The 17,042-nt window shown below is 38.8% G+C and overlaps 1 protein-coding gene across 1 annotated transcript in view; it reads left to right on the forward strand.

Annotated features, from left to right (window-relative positions):
• The window catches only part of slc4a3 (solute carrier family 4 member 3), a 64,594-nt gene that overhangs the window by 8,952 nt on the left and 38,600 nt on the right, over positions 1 to 17,042 (forward strand). The window contains exon 2 of the mRNA XM_083537488.1: positions 1,873 to 2,038. Coding sequence (XP_083393614.1) covers positions 1,985 to 2,038 — 54 coding nt within the window. The 5' untranslated portion in view covers positions 1,873 to 1,984. The remainder of the gene's footprint in view (positions 1 to 1,872; positions 2,039 to 17,042) is intronic.

Here is a 17,042-nt window from a genome sequence, read left to right on the forward strand (position 1 = left end):
ATTTTTATTCTTTGGTTTCTCTTTCTTGGGAAATAGAAATTGTACATTCCTACTCTTTAAATGGAAACTAGTTAGAATTAAATAACAGATAATAACCAATACCATAACCAAACTCTTTACATATAGTCACAAGACTTATTTGCCATTATTTTTCATTTCTTTGCTAACCTTAGGTAATGGTTTACCTTTCCAGCCTTTCACAAAAAGTGAAGGAAGTTTTCTTTGAATATGACACTACAGATTACTACCATGGTTGCTAAGTTTTACGTCAGAATCCTTCTACTTTGCATCCTGATTTGTTGCTTGCAGAATTCTAGGGAAACTACTCCCTACATATGTTTATTTCTGCCACCTGTAACAGTATACTCGTCCTCAGTAGATTCATTACAGTATACGTGTAGCTTTCCAAGTGTTACAAGAGTCAAGTTTTACAGGTAATCAAGACACAATATTAAGTTGAACTTTAAAAAAAATATTATTTCTGTACAATATCAGAGTTGCAACATTCTTTTGTTGGGTTAACTCAAGGAATTTAATATTTTCTATATTTAAAAAAGTATTTCCTGTACAGTTTTAAATACCTTAGCATATGCTGTAAATATGTGAGAATTGAAACCACCAGTTAATACAAATGTAAAAATGTCAAAATAATACAAACCAAAGCAATCTGTAAGAGTGAAATCATACTTAGTAAGTACACTTTAGCTGCCTGAATAGTTTATGTGTTACTACACAGGTATTACAGACATTTAATATAAAGTGCAACCAAAACAGAAAACATTACACATCATTAAGAGACGATAAAGCCGCTTTCCAGAGCAAAAACGTAATAAAACATCACATTGTGGATAAGAAATATGTTTCACACATTTGGTTTCGCATTATCTTTGATCATACTGTGTGTGATTCACAACTATGCTGTCCTGAAACTTGCTGTTCACATAACATTGGTGCATGAAGGTGTGGACTGGTGTGCACACAGTTCTTTTCTTTCCTTTGAGAAGAGTACTTCTTTAAAGCAGAGTTGCCTGGAGTTAATGAAATAAAAACACATTTAATGTTTTATAGACCACAGTTGGAGTTTTGAAGGTAGATGAAAGTGGAAATCCTTAGTAGGCACAGTCAAGTCTGCTAATTTTGTTCATGCATTGCATTCATACAGTGGCAGAAATAATTATTTGATCCCCTGCAGATTTTGTAAATTTACCCCTTATGAACAAATGAACAGTTTGGAATCTTTATGGTAGGTTTATTTTTATGGTAGGTTTATTTTTATGGTAGGTTTATTTTTATGGTAGGTTTATTTTAAATTAATAAAATTTTTTTTAATTATCATGCTGATGGTCTTGTAGCCTAGTCCAGCCTTGTGCAGGTCTACAATCCCTGATGTCCTTTAACAGCTCTTTGGTCTTGCCAATGGTGTTGGAAAAGTTTGTATAGAAGTGGTTGATTTTGTGACTGGTGTCTTTTTTAAACATAACAATTTGATTTTAGGAATCGTTTCCTAAAGGGACAGTACTAATTTGGGTCTGGTGGAGTCAGAATTCTTTTTAATTTGGTGCGGGATCAAATACTTTTTTCACTCAATCTAATACAAATTAATTCATAAACTTTCTTTAAAGTTTTTTTCTTAATTCTGTCTATCTCTGTTCAAATAAATCTACCATAAAAACTCTTGACTGTTAATTTCTTTGTAGGGGTAAACAAAGAAAAATAAATCAGCAGGGGATCAAATAATTATTTCCCCCACTGTAACGTTTGGTTCAGAAATAGCTGATATGTTAGTTATCTGAATCCCATGCTTTTACATGAAGCACACTTAGAGGCTGTAGTAGTGATTATGTGCTTAGGTGTGTGTGTTTTTTTCCTCAGGTTATGCCACCCCACAGGCTGACTGCAAACCCAACGGTCAAAGAGAAGGGCTGATCTCAGACCCCCCCCCCCCCCCCCCTGCACTCCTGCTGCTGTGCCCCTCCCTGTCCCCATGGCGACAGGAGGCAATGCCCCTGAGAAAGATGTTTTGATCAACCTGCATCAGGTAAGGATTGCTTGATGCCCCCTTTCTCTCTCATGCTGCTGTTATTACCATGGTTATACTGCTCATTTGTAAAGTGAGATTGAAAAATAGATTCTGTCAAAATAGATCTGGGTTTTTGCTTTATTTTTGGCCTCATTTTAAGTGGACTGGTTAAGTATATTCACTGCGCTGTGATGGTTTTTCCCTAGTGTAGAGACTTTCTGTAATAAGTCCATATTTAGAGATAGAGCGAGAGAGAGAGAGAGAGAAAGAGAGAGAGAGAGAGAGAGAGAGAGAGAGAGAGAGAGAGAGAGAGAATGAGGCTGCATTCATGCTTATACAGTGAAATGACTCAAATGTCTCTAATTAGAGCCTGAGCTGCTGTGTCTCCTGAGCATTGGCAGATGGTGAGGGAAGAACTACGGTTGAAGTGGCAGATGTGTGACTGAAGTTCCTGGTTACACCAGACAGAAAGGGATAACAGTGCCATGCACAAGACAGTATCATCTACCCAGCTTGGTTCTCGAATACCACTCAGAATGCATGGAACTGTCACTTTAGGTTTCAGTGTAGCCTGGTAAAGTGTAATATATATATATATATATATATATATATATATATATATATATATATATATATATATATATATATATATATACAGTATATGTATGTGTGTGTGTGTGTGTGTGTGTGTGTGTGTGTGTGTGTGTGTGTGTGCTTTCAGTGTCAAGACAATAGGAATTCTAGTTCAGTGAGCAATAAAAATTCTATGGTCTACTAGGGGCTTCTCCAACGTTCTGATCTCAGCACAATCCTGTACATTGTAACAAAAAGCATGATAAATATGTCTGGTTTTGCCAGTCTTCCCTTTAAGCTTTTTTTTTTTTTTCATCATTTTAACAAACAGAATAATTAAATTAGTTTTGTTACCTGCTCAATGTGTATAATCCATTTAAATTGATCAGCTTCTATACTCACATAAACTGTATGAGTCACACTGAGCAGCTTGTTCCTATTTGAGTTGTTATATACCTTATTATATTAATTATTATTTATTTATTTTTGAGCACTGAACTAAAAAACTTCAAGCAAGCCCCTCACAAACCTTAAAATAAGAACAAAAAAAGTACTGCTACATTTTAACATTTTGAATAACAAAATCAGATAGCTGCCCTTTCACATCTTATCAATCTATGTGCTCATGAAAGAGCAATGCAAAATGTATAATACTTAAAAATACTTTTTGTCTGTTTGCCATGTGGTCTGGTTTCACGTTGTGCATAACTGAACAATAAAAAACAATCATGGAAATCATAGTTTTTTTCATTTATTTAATTTTATTGAAACAATTTCATTTAATTTAGTTAAATCAATATAATAAAAAGTTTAGCATTAATTTGATTTGAATTAATTTTATTTTTAGACAATATTATGAAATATTATTTTATGTATTATTTGACCAAGCATTTTGTAATTGTAATTGCTGGTTTCTTACCTGCTCACTTTACCCTGTTTCACACCATCAGGGTGCAATTAAAAAATCTATTTATGTGAAAGAACCCTTTGAGAAACTATTTCAGACCAGCATAGATACCGATAAGTCGGTAGTTTCTAAACAAGATGCTTGCAAAATTTTGTTGTGGAGCACAAAGCAAACACCCTGTTTCTCGATTCAAGACTAGATTTATTTTTACTAGATTTTTTTTTGGATACATTTTGTATGCCTGTCTCTTTGTAAATGATTCACCATCTCTTCGAAGCATTTCTTTTTCCTATATTCGACTGTCAAATCCTTCGCTTCCCTTTATGCCGAAGTGCACTGAGTGAGTTGTTCCCACTGTATTCTAATGTCATGAAACACAAATTCTAAAAAAGTCTAAACTGATGTTTTTGGATAGCATGAAAGAGAAAAAAAAAAGAGAGAGAGAGAGAGAGAGAGAGAAAGGTCAAATTTTCAAGGTCATACAAGTGGTTCTAAATTAACGTCTATATGCTTGATCTAACAGTGTAAGAACATTTAGACACATTTATTATTCATAGAACAATAGAGCTAAAATGGTAATATGTCATTTTTATTTCTTACCGTTTCTAGTATTTTCATTCTTAAGACTGTGATAAAAATAGATGCAGTTCTAAAAGTGTGTGTGTGTAATTTATTAGTAAAAATAATTATTTTGGGCTGCTAGATGTTCAGAAAGTAATTTGTTAATGTTCAGTCCAGTGTTGTGTGTGCTGGTAACATTTCTTATATTGCTATTCTCTAAGAGGGTTCCTTATTTATCAGATAAGATATAATATCACATAAGAAATGAAAGAGACAGGCAAATAGAGAACACACACAAAAACGTCCATTAACGCAAAACTTCCATTAACATTCATTGAAAGCAGGTGTGAAATTCGATACATCCAGTCTGACCCAACGTTAGGCTTGTTTACAAGGGCTGAAAGTTGGGAGCAAGGCTGCATTTTAGAAACTGCTGGCTGGGGCAAGGCGGCATTTTGTTATTTGTGGCATCAGATACCAAATCAGTTTAGTCCAAGGCCTTGTGCTGGCTGTGCTTTGGATATTAACAGATCTTGTTTCAACTCTTTATTGTAGGGAAAACTAGAAAACTAGAGGAGAGTAAAACTCAGGACAGACTAGACAGAATAAGTTCTTTATTTCCATTAGTATCTCCTCTAGAATCTCAAGTAAGCTCTAAAAAGCCTTTTTTTTTTTCTTGTAGGAGCTCAAACGAGAAAACCATCCTTAGTTATTTGTTGAATAGAGAGAAGCTAAGTGACTGAAATCACTTGACAGAATTCAGCACTTCGCTCCTGCGTTCACACTGTGAAGCATTGAAATATTTCTGCATGCAAATATGTAATTTAACACAAATTCAAACAAATTAGGTGACCACGTAACCAGGCTGATTTGTGTCTTTACTTTTGTGTTGTAAGAAGCTACATCCCAGTCAGCAATCTCTGGAACTTCAAAATCAAATATTTGAATTCGATTGACAGCCCTATAAGTATAAATATATTTATTTATAGATATATTTTTTTCTTTTTAAATTAATTGATTTATAAAGTTATTTATGTTTATACATGTACGTATATTAAAATATTTATTCGTGATTAATCGCATCATTGTCATGAGTTAACTCACGAATTATCACAACTTAATCACGCATTTGTATCTGTTCTAAATGTACCTAAATTTAAATTTAATTAATTTTCAATACTCTAATCCACATGGTAATCGACAAATATGGATGCTTTATGCAAATGTATGTTTATTATTAGTGAACCCTACATAGACCATGAAGACAAAATATTCTTCTAAATGTTTTAAAATAATTATGGTGTTTTAAATTAAATAAATATTAGGACACCAAACATAATTTTGCTATGTTTTCACAAGAATTGCGGGATGTGTGAATCATGGCAGTTTTTTGTCTGGGTGATAGGAATATAAGTCTCTTATCTATTGCCACAGTAGATGGAGGTAATGCTCTACCTAAGAATGCGAACCGCCTATAAAGAAGAAGAAGAAGAAGAAGAAGAAGAAGAAGAAGAAGAAGAGGAAGAATATTTGCAGATTTTGGTGCTTGACCTTGAGGCGCATCAGTAATACAATGTAATAGTTGAGTTTATTAGTTTTTTTTATATCTGATTAAAGAAAGGACATCGTAAATAAATGTGTGTTGTGTTAAAGGTTTTAATATAGCCTTTAATATATTCATTCATTCATTCATTCATTTTCTCCCGCTTATCCGTAATTCGGGTCGCGGGGGCAGCAGTCTAAGCAGGCCCCCGCCTTCGACTGCTGCCCAATCCTCACAGCACCGTCCCTTACGGTCCCTCCTGCAGGTGGTGAGCCCACGGGAAGGCGGCCCCACGTCACTCCGACGTCACGGACCTTGATATTTCCCTCATAAGGGACCCCCGGAGCATAGAGGGTTAAGGGCCTTGCTCAAGGGCCCAAGAGTGGCAGCTTGGCGATACCGGGGCTTGAACCCCAGACCTTCCGATCGGCAACCCAGCGCCTTAATCGCTGGAGCCACCACTCCCCCCCGCCTTTAATATATTTATTTAAAAAAGATTTTTTAAATAAAAATAACCCAGCCATTAGGGTTGCACAAGCCAGTGCCGGTCCCAAGTCCGGATAAATGTGCCAAATACAACATGCAAATCACAAATATGAATTTCATACAAGATCGGTCGAGGCCGGGTTACCAACAACTGCCACAGGTATCGTTAGCCAACAGGGTACCGGTGGAAATTTCAGTCTTCGAAAACCTCTGTATGACCCTGGCCACTGTTCTGTACCTCAGTTTCAGGGTGTTACTGATCTTCTTAAAGCCTCGGCCATCTTTGTGGAGAGATACAATTCTATATTTTTAAATTCTCTGAGAGCTCTTTGCCATGTTGAACATCCAGTGGTCAGTAAGAGAGAGAAATGTACTCAAAGTACCAACTTTTAACTGCTCTAATACAAGAAACACAAATTTATATGGTCCTAAAAAGCAGACAAAAACATGAACATGATAAATAGAACATGTGGCTTTGCATGGTTACACGACATACAGCTATTATCAGCTATTATACAGCTATTATTACGGTGTACTCACTTTTGTTGCCAGTTATTTAGACAATAATGGCTGTATGTTGAGGTATTTTCAGAGGACAGTAAATCTGTATTGCTGTACAAGCTGCACATTGACTACTCTAAATATATCCAAGGTTTATTTCTATAGTATTGTCCCTTGGAAAGATCTAATAAAATGGTTGCTGCAATGTGAGGGGGGTACTTACTTTAGTGGGATATGGTTAACGCAGATATATTTTAAAGGCACTAATTTTATTAACGTGTAAATAATGCAGCAGCATTTCTTTGACTATTTTTATAAAAAATATAAATAAATAGATATAAAAGAGGCAAAATTAAAACCTTAAACGCAACATGACCTCCTTTCCTTACTCAGATATAAAAAAAAAAAAAAGGACTCCACCAAAAAAAGAATTTTTAATCACTAATATTTGTTTTGCTGATGTGCCAAGTCTGAAATCAAGCACCAAAATCCGCCATGATGCAAACATCAGGCAATTAAAACTGTCCATGTGGAAACATAGCAAAAGTTCCGTTTGGTGTCCTGATGATTTACGTAACATGCTTTATAAATGCTTTGCAGGGTGAGCAAAAAATGTTATTAAAATTTATCTTTCCTTATGAGCTGTAACTTGCGTTGCGAACAAAGATTACGCAAGACACTGGGGAGTTGAGGTCAGCGTCCCACATATTCAGATTCATTCAGTGTGTATCCCATGTATAGGCAGCATTCGCACGAACATACTGTTTACTATAGTGTTGTGACCATGTGTGTTTTAATGGAAGGAAATTCTCCTTCCAAGCAATAACCCTCCTCCTCCTCCTCCTCCTCCTCCTCCTCCTCCCTCTCATTTCCCTCAGGCCAGCCAAGACTCTTTTCAAAGGTAAAGTACAGGTTAATTTGTTTTATTTTTACTTTAAAATGTGCACAAATCATTGTTATTTGTTTCACTTACAGTACTTTAGGGACAATAATTTGTATGTAAAATACCATTCAAATTATTTTTACATGATTATCTTTGGGTGTGTGGAACGGATTTGACATTATTTCCTATGGGAAAATTCGCTTTGCATCACAAATTTTCCCAATGTAAATGTTAGTTTAAAAGGTAAAAAAAATAATTTTGTCTTCATGCTCTAAATTGAGTTTGGTTTCGCTAATAATAAACATACATTTGCATGAAGCATCCATATTTGTAATGCCCAGGTTGATTAGAGTATTAAAAAAGTTAGGTTTAAGGTACAAACCCTGTTCCAAAAAAGTTGGGACACTGTAAAAATTGTGAATAAAAAAGGAATGCAATAATTTACAAATCTCATAAACTTATATTTACCGGTAACTTTTAAAAATAAAGTAACTTTGCTACCGTTACCGTATGGTGCGTTACCCATTACTTTTTTAAATGAATTAATTTCGGCTGAAGTGTAGACTACAGCCTAACCTGTTTACAGCAGCGACGCATTGTAGGATTGGTGAAGGAACCACTGTAAACAGAAAGAAGATGTACTGTAGGATTGGTGGATTACCCACTGTATACACGAAAAAGACGCGCTGTGGGCGTGTCTCTGTTTATTCAGTTATTCACGAGTTTCTCAAAGTGGAAATATGCTCATTATTTCACTTTAGTTAAGTATAAAGACAAAAACTTTTAAGGCAAATGTAAGCTGTGTCTTTCTGGTTCGAAGCTCGTATCTACTGCGATAAACAGCAACTCCAATCTGTTGAAGCTCCTCCAGGACCTCCATGCCTGAGGAGCTAGTAGCTAGAAGCTAATCCGGTGTTCTGTTCTACATTGTTGATAGTTTTCATACTTCAGCTGTTAATGGAACATTTTAAGAGCTCAACACAACAGCAGAAGCCACTTTAGTTTTTGATTGTGAATATATAATTCAGCTTTTTTCGTTATTTATTTCAGAAATCCTTGTGATATATTCAGTTTGTGTTGGTCTGACTTAAATAAAATAGTGCTTAAAAATTACTTTGTGTTTGAGTCAGTTTTGTGTTTTTAGACCATAACGCATAAAAGGGAATTAATAGGAACATTAAAGAAGGTTCTTTAAAAAAGTATCTAAAAAGTTAATTTTAACAGTAACGCAGGCTCAGGAATACTTCCAGAAATCATGGTCGGTGAACACAATCCACCGCACCATTCGCCGTTGCCGGCTAAAACTCTATAGGTCAAAAAAGAAGCCATATCTAAACATGATCCAGAAGCACAGGCGTTTTCTCTGGGCCAAGGCTCATTTAAAATGGACTGTGGCAAAGTGGAAAACTGTTCTGTGGTCAGACGAATCAAAATTTGAAGTTCTTTTTTGGAAAACTGTGATGCCATGTCATCCGGACTAAAGAGGATAAGGACAACCCCAGTTGTTATCAGCGCTCAGTTCAGAAGCCTGCATCTCTAATAGTATGGGGTTGCATGAGTGCGTGTGGCATGGGCAGCTTACACATCTGGAAAGGCACCATCAATGCTGAAAGGTATATCCAAGTTCTAGAACAACATAGGATCCCATCCAGACGTCGTCTCTTTGAGGGAAGACCTTCATTTTCCAACATGACAATGCCAGACCACATACTACACCAATTACAACATCATGGCTGCGTAGAAGAAGGATCCGGGTACTGAAATGGCCAGACTGCAGTCCAGATCTGTCACCCATAGAAAACATTTGTTGCATCATAAAGAGGAAGATGCAACAAAGAAGACCTTAAACAGTTGAGCAACTGGAAGCCTGTATTAGACAAGAATGGGACAACATTCTTATTCCTAAGCTTGAGCAACTTGTCTCCTCAGTCCCCAGATGTTTGCAGACTGTTATAAAAAGAAGAGAGGACGCCACACAGTGGTAAACATGGCCTCGTCCCAACTTTTTTTTTTAAAATGTGTTGATGCCATGAAATTAAAAATATTATTTCCCTTAAAATTAGGAATTTTCTCAGTTTAAACATTTGATATGTCATCTATGTTGTATTCTGAAATAGAAATTTCAAACTTACACATTATTGCATTTTGTTTTTATTCACAATTTGTACAGAGTCCCAATTTTTTTTGGAATCGGGTTTGTACAGTTTGTACTTAATATATGTTTGTGTGTACATATTGTATATATATGTGTGTGTGTGTGTATATATATATATATATATACAGTGAGGAAAATAAGTATTTGAACACCCTGCTATTTTGCAAGTTCTCCCACTTAGAAATCATGGAGAGGTCTGAAATTTTCATTGTAGGTGCATGTCCACTGTGAGAGACATAATCTAAAAAAAAAAAAATCCAGAAATCACAATATATGATTTTTAAACTATTTATTTGTATGATACAGCTGCAAATAAGTATTTGAACACCTGAGAAAGTCGATGTTAATATTTGGTACAGTAGCCTTTGTTTGCAATTACAGAGGTTAAACGTTTCCTGTAGTTTTTCACCAGGTTTGCACACACTGCAGGAGGGATTTTGGCCCACTCCTCCACACAGATCTTTTCTAGATCAGTTAGGTTTCTGGCCTGTTGCTGAGAAACACGGAGTTTGAGCTCCCTCCAATGATTCTCTATTGGGTTTAGGTCTGGAGACTGGCTAGGCCACGGCAGAACCTTAATATGCTTCTTACAGAGCCACTCCTTGGTTATCCTGGCTGTGTGCTTCGGGTCATTGTCATGTTGGAAGACCCAGCCTCGACCCATCTTCAATGCTCTAACTGAGGGAAGGAGGTTGTTCCCCAAAATCTCGCAATACATGGCCCCGGTCATCCTCTCCTTAATACAGTGCAGTCGCCCTGTCCCATGTGCAGAAAAACACCCCCAAAGCATGATGCTACCACCCCCATGCTTTACAGTAGGAATGGTGTTCTTGGAATGTTACTCATCATTCTTCTTCCTCCAAACACGTTTAGTGAAATTATGACCCAAAAGTTCTATTTTGGTCTCATCTGACCACATGACTTTTTCTCATGACTCCTCTGGAATATCCAAATGGTCATTGGCAAACTTAAGACGTGCCTGGACATGTGCTGGTTTAAGCAGGGGAACCTTTCGTGCCATGCATGATTTCAAACCATGACGTCTTAGTGTATTACCAACAGTAACCTTGGAAATGGTGGTCCCAGCTCTTTTCAGGTCATTGACCAGCTCCTCCCGTGTAGTTCTGGGCTGATTTCTCACCTTCCTTAGGATCATTGAGACCCCACGAGGTGAGATCTTGCATGTAGCCCCAGTCCGAGGGAAATTGACAGTCATGTTTAGCTTCTTCTATTTTCTAATGATTGCTCCAACAGTGGACCTTTTTTCACCAAGCTGCTTGGCAATTTCCCAGTAGCCCTTTCCAGCCTTGTGGAGGTGTACAATTTTGTCTCTAGTGTCTTTGGACAGCTCTTTGGTCTTGGCCATGTTAGTAGTTGGATTCTTACTGATTGAATGGAGTGGACAGGTGTCTTTATGCAGCTAACGACCTCAAACAGGTGCATCTAATTTAGGATAATAAATGTAGTGGAGGTGGACATTTTAAAGGCAGACTAACAGGTCTTTAAGGGTCAGAATTCTAGCTGATAGACAGGTGTTCAAATACTTATTTGCAGCTGTATCATACAAATAAATAGTTTAAAAATCATATATTGTGATTTCTGGATTTTTTTTTTTAGATTATGTCTCTCACAGTTGACATGCACCTACGATGACAATTATAGACCCCTCCATGATTTCTAAGTGGGAGAACTTGCAAAATAGCAGGGTGTTTAAATACTTATTTTCCTCACTGTATATATATATATATATATATATATATGTGTGTGTGTGTGTGTCAGGGATTCACCCTGCCACGCCCCCCTCTGTAGCTGTCAGGGATTCACCCTGCCACGCCCCCGTCTGTAGCTGTCAGAGATCCACCCTGCCACGCCCCCCTCGATAGCAGTCACGCTGCTTCCCAAGATTACCGACAGCTGTGGCTCATGAAAGATCAGACTACATAAACTCACGTTCTTGAGTCACAGGCTGTCGGTCGTTATATTGTCAAGCTGGACAATCGCGTGGCTGCTCGACCGCCGGCTGTATATGCGAATTCCACTTCCGACTTGGATTACTCATTGCCGAAGGCTTTATGGATTATGCTTGGGACATTCGAACTCAGCGGACAACGCGTATCGAGCGGATGTCTTTGTTTGTTGTTTTCAACGGCTTATGAGTGTTTTTGTGTTGTACGGTTGTTGAAATAAAAGGACAATGATCGGACTATATCGGCTTCCGCGTCTGCAGCCTGACAGTGTGTGTGTGATTTTTGTGTGTGTGTGTGTGTGTGTGTGTGTGTGTGTGTGTATATATATATATATATATATATATATATATATATATATATATATATATATATATATAAACATGTTAACTATCCTTTATTGTGATAATTTATAGCTGTTTAGTTTTTTTTCAGCAATTTTTGACAAATATCTGGTGTGAAGACAAACAATTTTTTATGCTTCCTCATTGCTCCAGATGTTGAGATGAATAAAATATAATGCAAAAAACAAAGTCAGCAAAAAACACAAGCAGATACAGCATTTAAAGTGCATGTCACAGCTGAGATTAGGGTTAAAAATAAAGTGCTCCCTTAGGCACCAGAGGAATTTATTTAGTTTTATTTTCTTTCTTGTTGCTCTGTTGTACATTTGCCTAAGATTTTTTTTTTCCCTCCACAATCAGTCATTTAAGTTGTCCTCAAATGAGGGCAGATTTTGTGTATTATAAGATATGATTGCTTGGGCTAAAGTGTGTATTCTACACTTGATCAATACTTGGTTTAATTTACTGCATGTGATCAAAATGAATCAATTCAGTTGTAAAGAGGGTGGAAGTAATTAAATGTTGTACAAGACTTAAGAGGAGATACAAATCTTTTGGAAATTGTGTCAGGTAGACAAGAGGTTTCTGTGAATCTCAGAATATCTTGTTTTTTTTCTACTTATATGTTGGCTCCCATTTTGTCTTCCTCCTTCACAGATCCACTGTCCTGTAGTATGGGAAGACTGGCAATTTTCTCTCTCCCAAAGCCTCTCTGTCATTGTGGGCTGACACAAAAAGGATCTGTAATGAAATTTTCACGATGAGTCATCTGTGTCTTGTGTAGAGAATGTCGTATCCAGTGAGATTTGGTTTTGGATTTGGTGCCTGATATATTGGTGTCATCTGGAGTGGCTCAGAGGGGTAATAAATTTAACGCGCAGTTACGTATAAATGATAAAACCCATAGAGCTTTAGGTCATGTACAGTGTAATGATATATACAATGATTTCAGTAAAGAACTTTACTACTAACGGTTAGGCAAAAGGATTTGTCTTTTAGAGCTTACATATTTAGTTTACACCCTTGTGCAAAGCAGCCTGAAGCTAACAGTGACTGTTCGTGTGCTGGGATTTAAACTTACAACCATTTGATCACTTGACCAAAACCTTAGCCCCTAAGCCACTTCTTCTGCAGCAATCATTTCTGTATTCAGTGCTGTATTCATGACACTTCTCACATGCACCCAGTGGTGGACAAAATATACAAACCATGTACTTGATTTAAAATAGAGATGCAGTAGGTAAAATATCACTTCAGTAAAAGTGCTCCTTTTAAACTTTCACTTGAGTAAAAGTACAAAAGTATTTGCCTTCAAAGTATCCAAATTACTATGATTTATTAGGGCAATAATGTTCTTATTGTCATTTTTGTCACATGACTTTGCTTAATTAACTTTATATAAAAAGACTCTTATGTTACTATTAGCACAGCATTCTATTAACAGATTGATATTAATGATTCAAAAAATGATTGATATCTAATAAAATAATCATAAACCCAAAACCTTACTTAAAATAATCACTCAAATAAGGCCACAGGTGTTATGGTAAGTTGAAGGAGTTTCGTCCATTATTTATTACCGTACTCTCTAAATGTTCTGCTTGCTGTTGAACTGTATATTGGTGTTAAGTAGATACCACTAAGCGACAATCAAACAAGTTCAAAACAGAACATCTGGATCATTCAGCACTAACAGTTCAATTATATGGTTAACATAATTGAATAGTTGTATGGGAAAACACTTCACATTTTCTATCATATATTATTTGTGAAATTTACAGGTTTCTGTACAATAAAGTTGGAGGCACAAATATGTACATTTTGACATTTTTCTTCAATTGCAGAACCCAAACCCTGTTCCAGCATAAAAGTGTAAATGTTATGAATCTTACAATCAGGTGTTTAGAAGAGGTGAGAAGAGGTGGAGAAGGTGGTAGAGTTCAGGTACCTGGTGTCAACAGTGCAAAGTAATGGAGAGTGTGTTAGGGAAGAAAAGAGTGCAGGCAGGGTGGAGTGGGTGGAGAAGAGTGACAGGAGTGATTTGTGATAGAAGGGTATCTGCAAGAATGAAAGGGAAAGTTTATAGGTCTGTGGTGAGACCTGCGATGTTGTATGGATTAGAGACAGTGGCATTGAGTAAAAGGCAGGAGGCAGAGCTGGAGGTAGCAGAGCTGAAGATGTTAAGGATTTCGTTGGGAGTGACGAGGATGGACAAAATTAGAAATGAGTTTATTAGAGGGACAGCGCATGTAGGACGTTTTGGTGACAAGGTGAGGGAGGCGAGATTGAGATGGTTTGGACATGTGCAGAGGAGGGACATGAGTTATATTAGTAGGAGAATGCTCGGGATGGAGCCACTAGGAAGGAGGAAAAGAGGAAGGCCAAGGAGGAGGTTCATGGATGTGGTGCGGGAAGACATGCAGGTAGTTAAAAGAGGCAGATGTAGAGGACAGGGGGGTATGGAGACGGATTATCCGCTGTGGCGACCCCTAATGGGAGCAGCCGAAAGAAGAAGAAGATACTATATTTTAAAGTTCCTCATAGCTGCTAAAAAACTTGAGATTCACAGTGTGAAGAAATCTCACTTATCTGCAGAGACAAGCGGAGAGACAAATTTGACACATTTCTGACATTATGCTAAATAACAGTACATGAACTATTCGTATTACATTTTAACAAAAAAAAAAAAAAAACAGTGTCAAAGTATGTTATAGGCAACATTTTTGCCAAAATGACGATTTTTTTTTTTTGCCTGTTTGTCAGATTTCAAAATATTGTCATTTATACTCCTATGCATTAAAATCATTGACCTTAATGACCTTATAGAACCACTTCAAAAGATTAATTCTTCTGACAGTCAGTCAAAAATAAATGACCCCTTCTAATAATTCATGTAAATCAGGTTATTTGACTGATTCTCATTCAACACCTGACCTAATATATTTGTTCATTCTGGAGGCTGCATGTTTTTGGACATTTGTCTCACTGAAGCACCTTCACCTGACATTTTGGTAGTTTTGCATAAAGGTCAGTCTCGACCCAGGGTTCAGCTGGATTTGTGTTGCCATGACAGTGCTACTGTGGCAGTGCTAACCAGCTGCAGCTGTGATACAGCTATAGATTTAGAGTCATACACTATCTGATCAGGTTTTATGTTTAGATTTGTGTTACAGCTTGTGTATAGTAATCAGACATTTTTATTACTTTTTTATTACTATTAAAATGTTTAGATTTTCTAATAGAACTGGACAAATTATTTATGAAAATACACAGATATACGGACAAATATACAGATAATGTATACTTGCTGCTCTGTCTCAGATGCTAATCTGTTTTGTATGTTTTTCAGGATACAGACTTAAGAATCTCGAGAGTTTATCTAATTGAATATCTTAATTCCTGCCTGCTGGTTTTTAAAAGAAAAAAAAAATTTTGCTCAGTTTTTTGGAGCAAGCTATTCTCACTGAACTAAAAAAAGGTAATTAAGTATCTTTAAAGGTTACATTTATTGAAATAATTTTCAAGCAATTACAAGAGACCTGTGGTCTTCCATGTTAGTCAGGTTGTCTCTAAATGTGAATGTAGATGTCAGGGTGTGGACCAGCCACCCCCACCCCCTTCAGGGGCAGCACCTGACACCCCAAACCCACCCAAGCCAGGCGGGCCATGGCTCTCCGAGGAGGGTCTCCCATCCGTCCAGGGTCGAAGGAGGCCCGGACAGCATCGCCATGGTACAGGGGAAAGCCAGAAACGGAGTGACGCCCTTGGTGAAACCCGGAGGCTGAGCGACGTCCTCAGCGGAGAGACGGAGCTACGCCCACGGCAGAGTCCAGGGGCCGCGCGACGCCCACGCCGGAGTCCAGGGGCCACGCCACGCCCACGGCGGAGTCCAGGGGCCTCGTGACGCCCACGCTGGAGGTCGAAGACTGAGCGACGCCCTCGGCAGATATCTGGGGCCGAACAACACCCTTGGTGGAGTCCAAAGACTGAGCAACGTCCATGGCAGAGTTAAGAGGCTGAGTCACGCCTTCTGCGGGAGTTTGGAGCAGACCTTGGGGTATGATGCCGCCTGCATAGGAAGTCAGAAGCACAGTGATGCCCTGGGCGGGCCCCTGGGGCGTTACAGCGCTTGCTGAAGGGATGGCGCCTTTCAAAGCACTTGGAGACGTGACTTCGAGGGGGCTGTAGTGGAGATCCACCGTAACCATCCCAAAAATCCCTGTGAGAAGCCTGATGAAACTGCCGTACTGGCCGAACTCGCCTTCATACGTGCTCCACAATCTAATGGCCCCAGCAGTACTGGCTGACGCTCCATAGGAATCTGCCCCACTTGGCCGATTCGCCGGAGAAGCGAGCCTTGAAGCTCATCGTGCTCTTGGAGGGGCGTGGCAGTAGTACTGGCTGACGTTCCATAGGAATCTATGATTCTATGGAATCTACGGTGCTTGCATGATCCAGCACCGGCGAGCATAATCCGCGAGGAGCGGCAGGAGACGTGACCTCGCCTTCAGGGGAACTTGAAGGCAAGACGTCGCCTTCAGAGGGACTAAGATGCGAGACGTCGACTTTTGAGGAGATTGGAGGCAAGACGTCGCTTTTAGGGGGACTGGGAGGCGAGACGTCACCTTCAGAGAAGCTGGGGGGTGAGGCGTCATCTTCTGAGGAGCTTGGGGAAGAGACGTCGCCTTCAAAGGAGCTTGGAGACGAGACGTCGCCTTCAGAGGGACTTGGAGGTACTATGGCACATCCGGAGGCGTTTGCATCCGGATGGCGGTATGACGTCCCTTTTGCATCCGGGTGGTGGTATGATGCCCCCTTTTGCGTCTGGGCGGTGGTATGACGCCCCCTTTCGCGGCCGAGCGGCGGTCTGATGCCCCCTTTCGCGGCCGGGTGGCGGTACGACTTCCTTTTGGCAGCCGGGCGGTGGTACGACGCGCTCGGTGGAACACTGGAGTGGAGTGGCAAGCTTTGCGAAACACTGGAGTGTATTGGCACCCTCGGCGAAACACTGAATCGGAGCGGCACCCTTGGCAAAACACTGGAGCGGAGCGGCACCCTCAGTGGAACTCTGAAGTGGAGCGGCACCCTCGGCAGAACATTGAAGC

This window comes from Silurus aristotelis (assembly GCF_946808225.1).
Source record: "Silurus aristotelis genome assembly, chromosome: 3".
Taxonomy (NCBI): Eukaryota; Metazoa; Chordata; class Actinopteri; order Siluriformes; family Siluridae; genus Silurus; species Silurus aristotelis.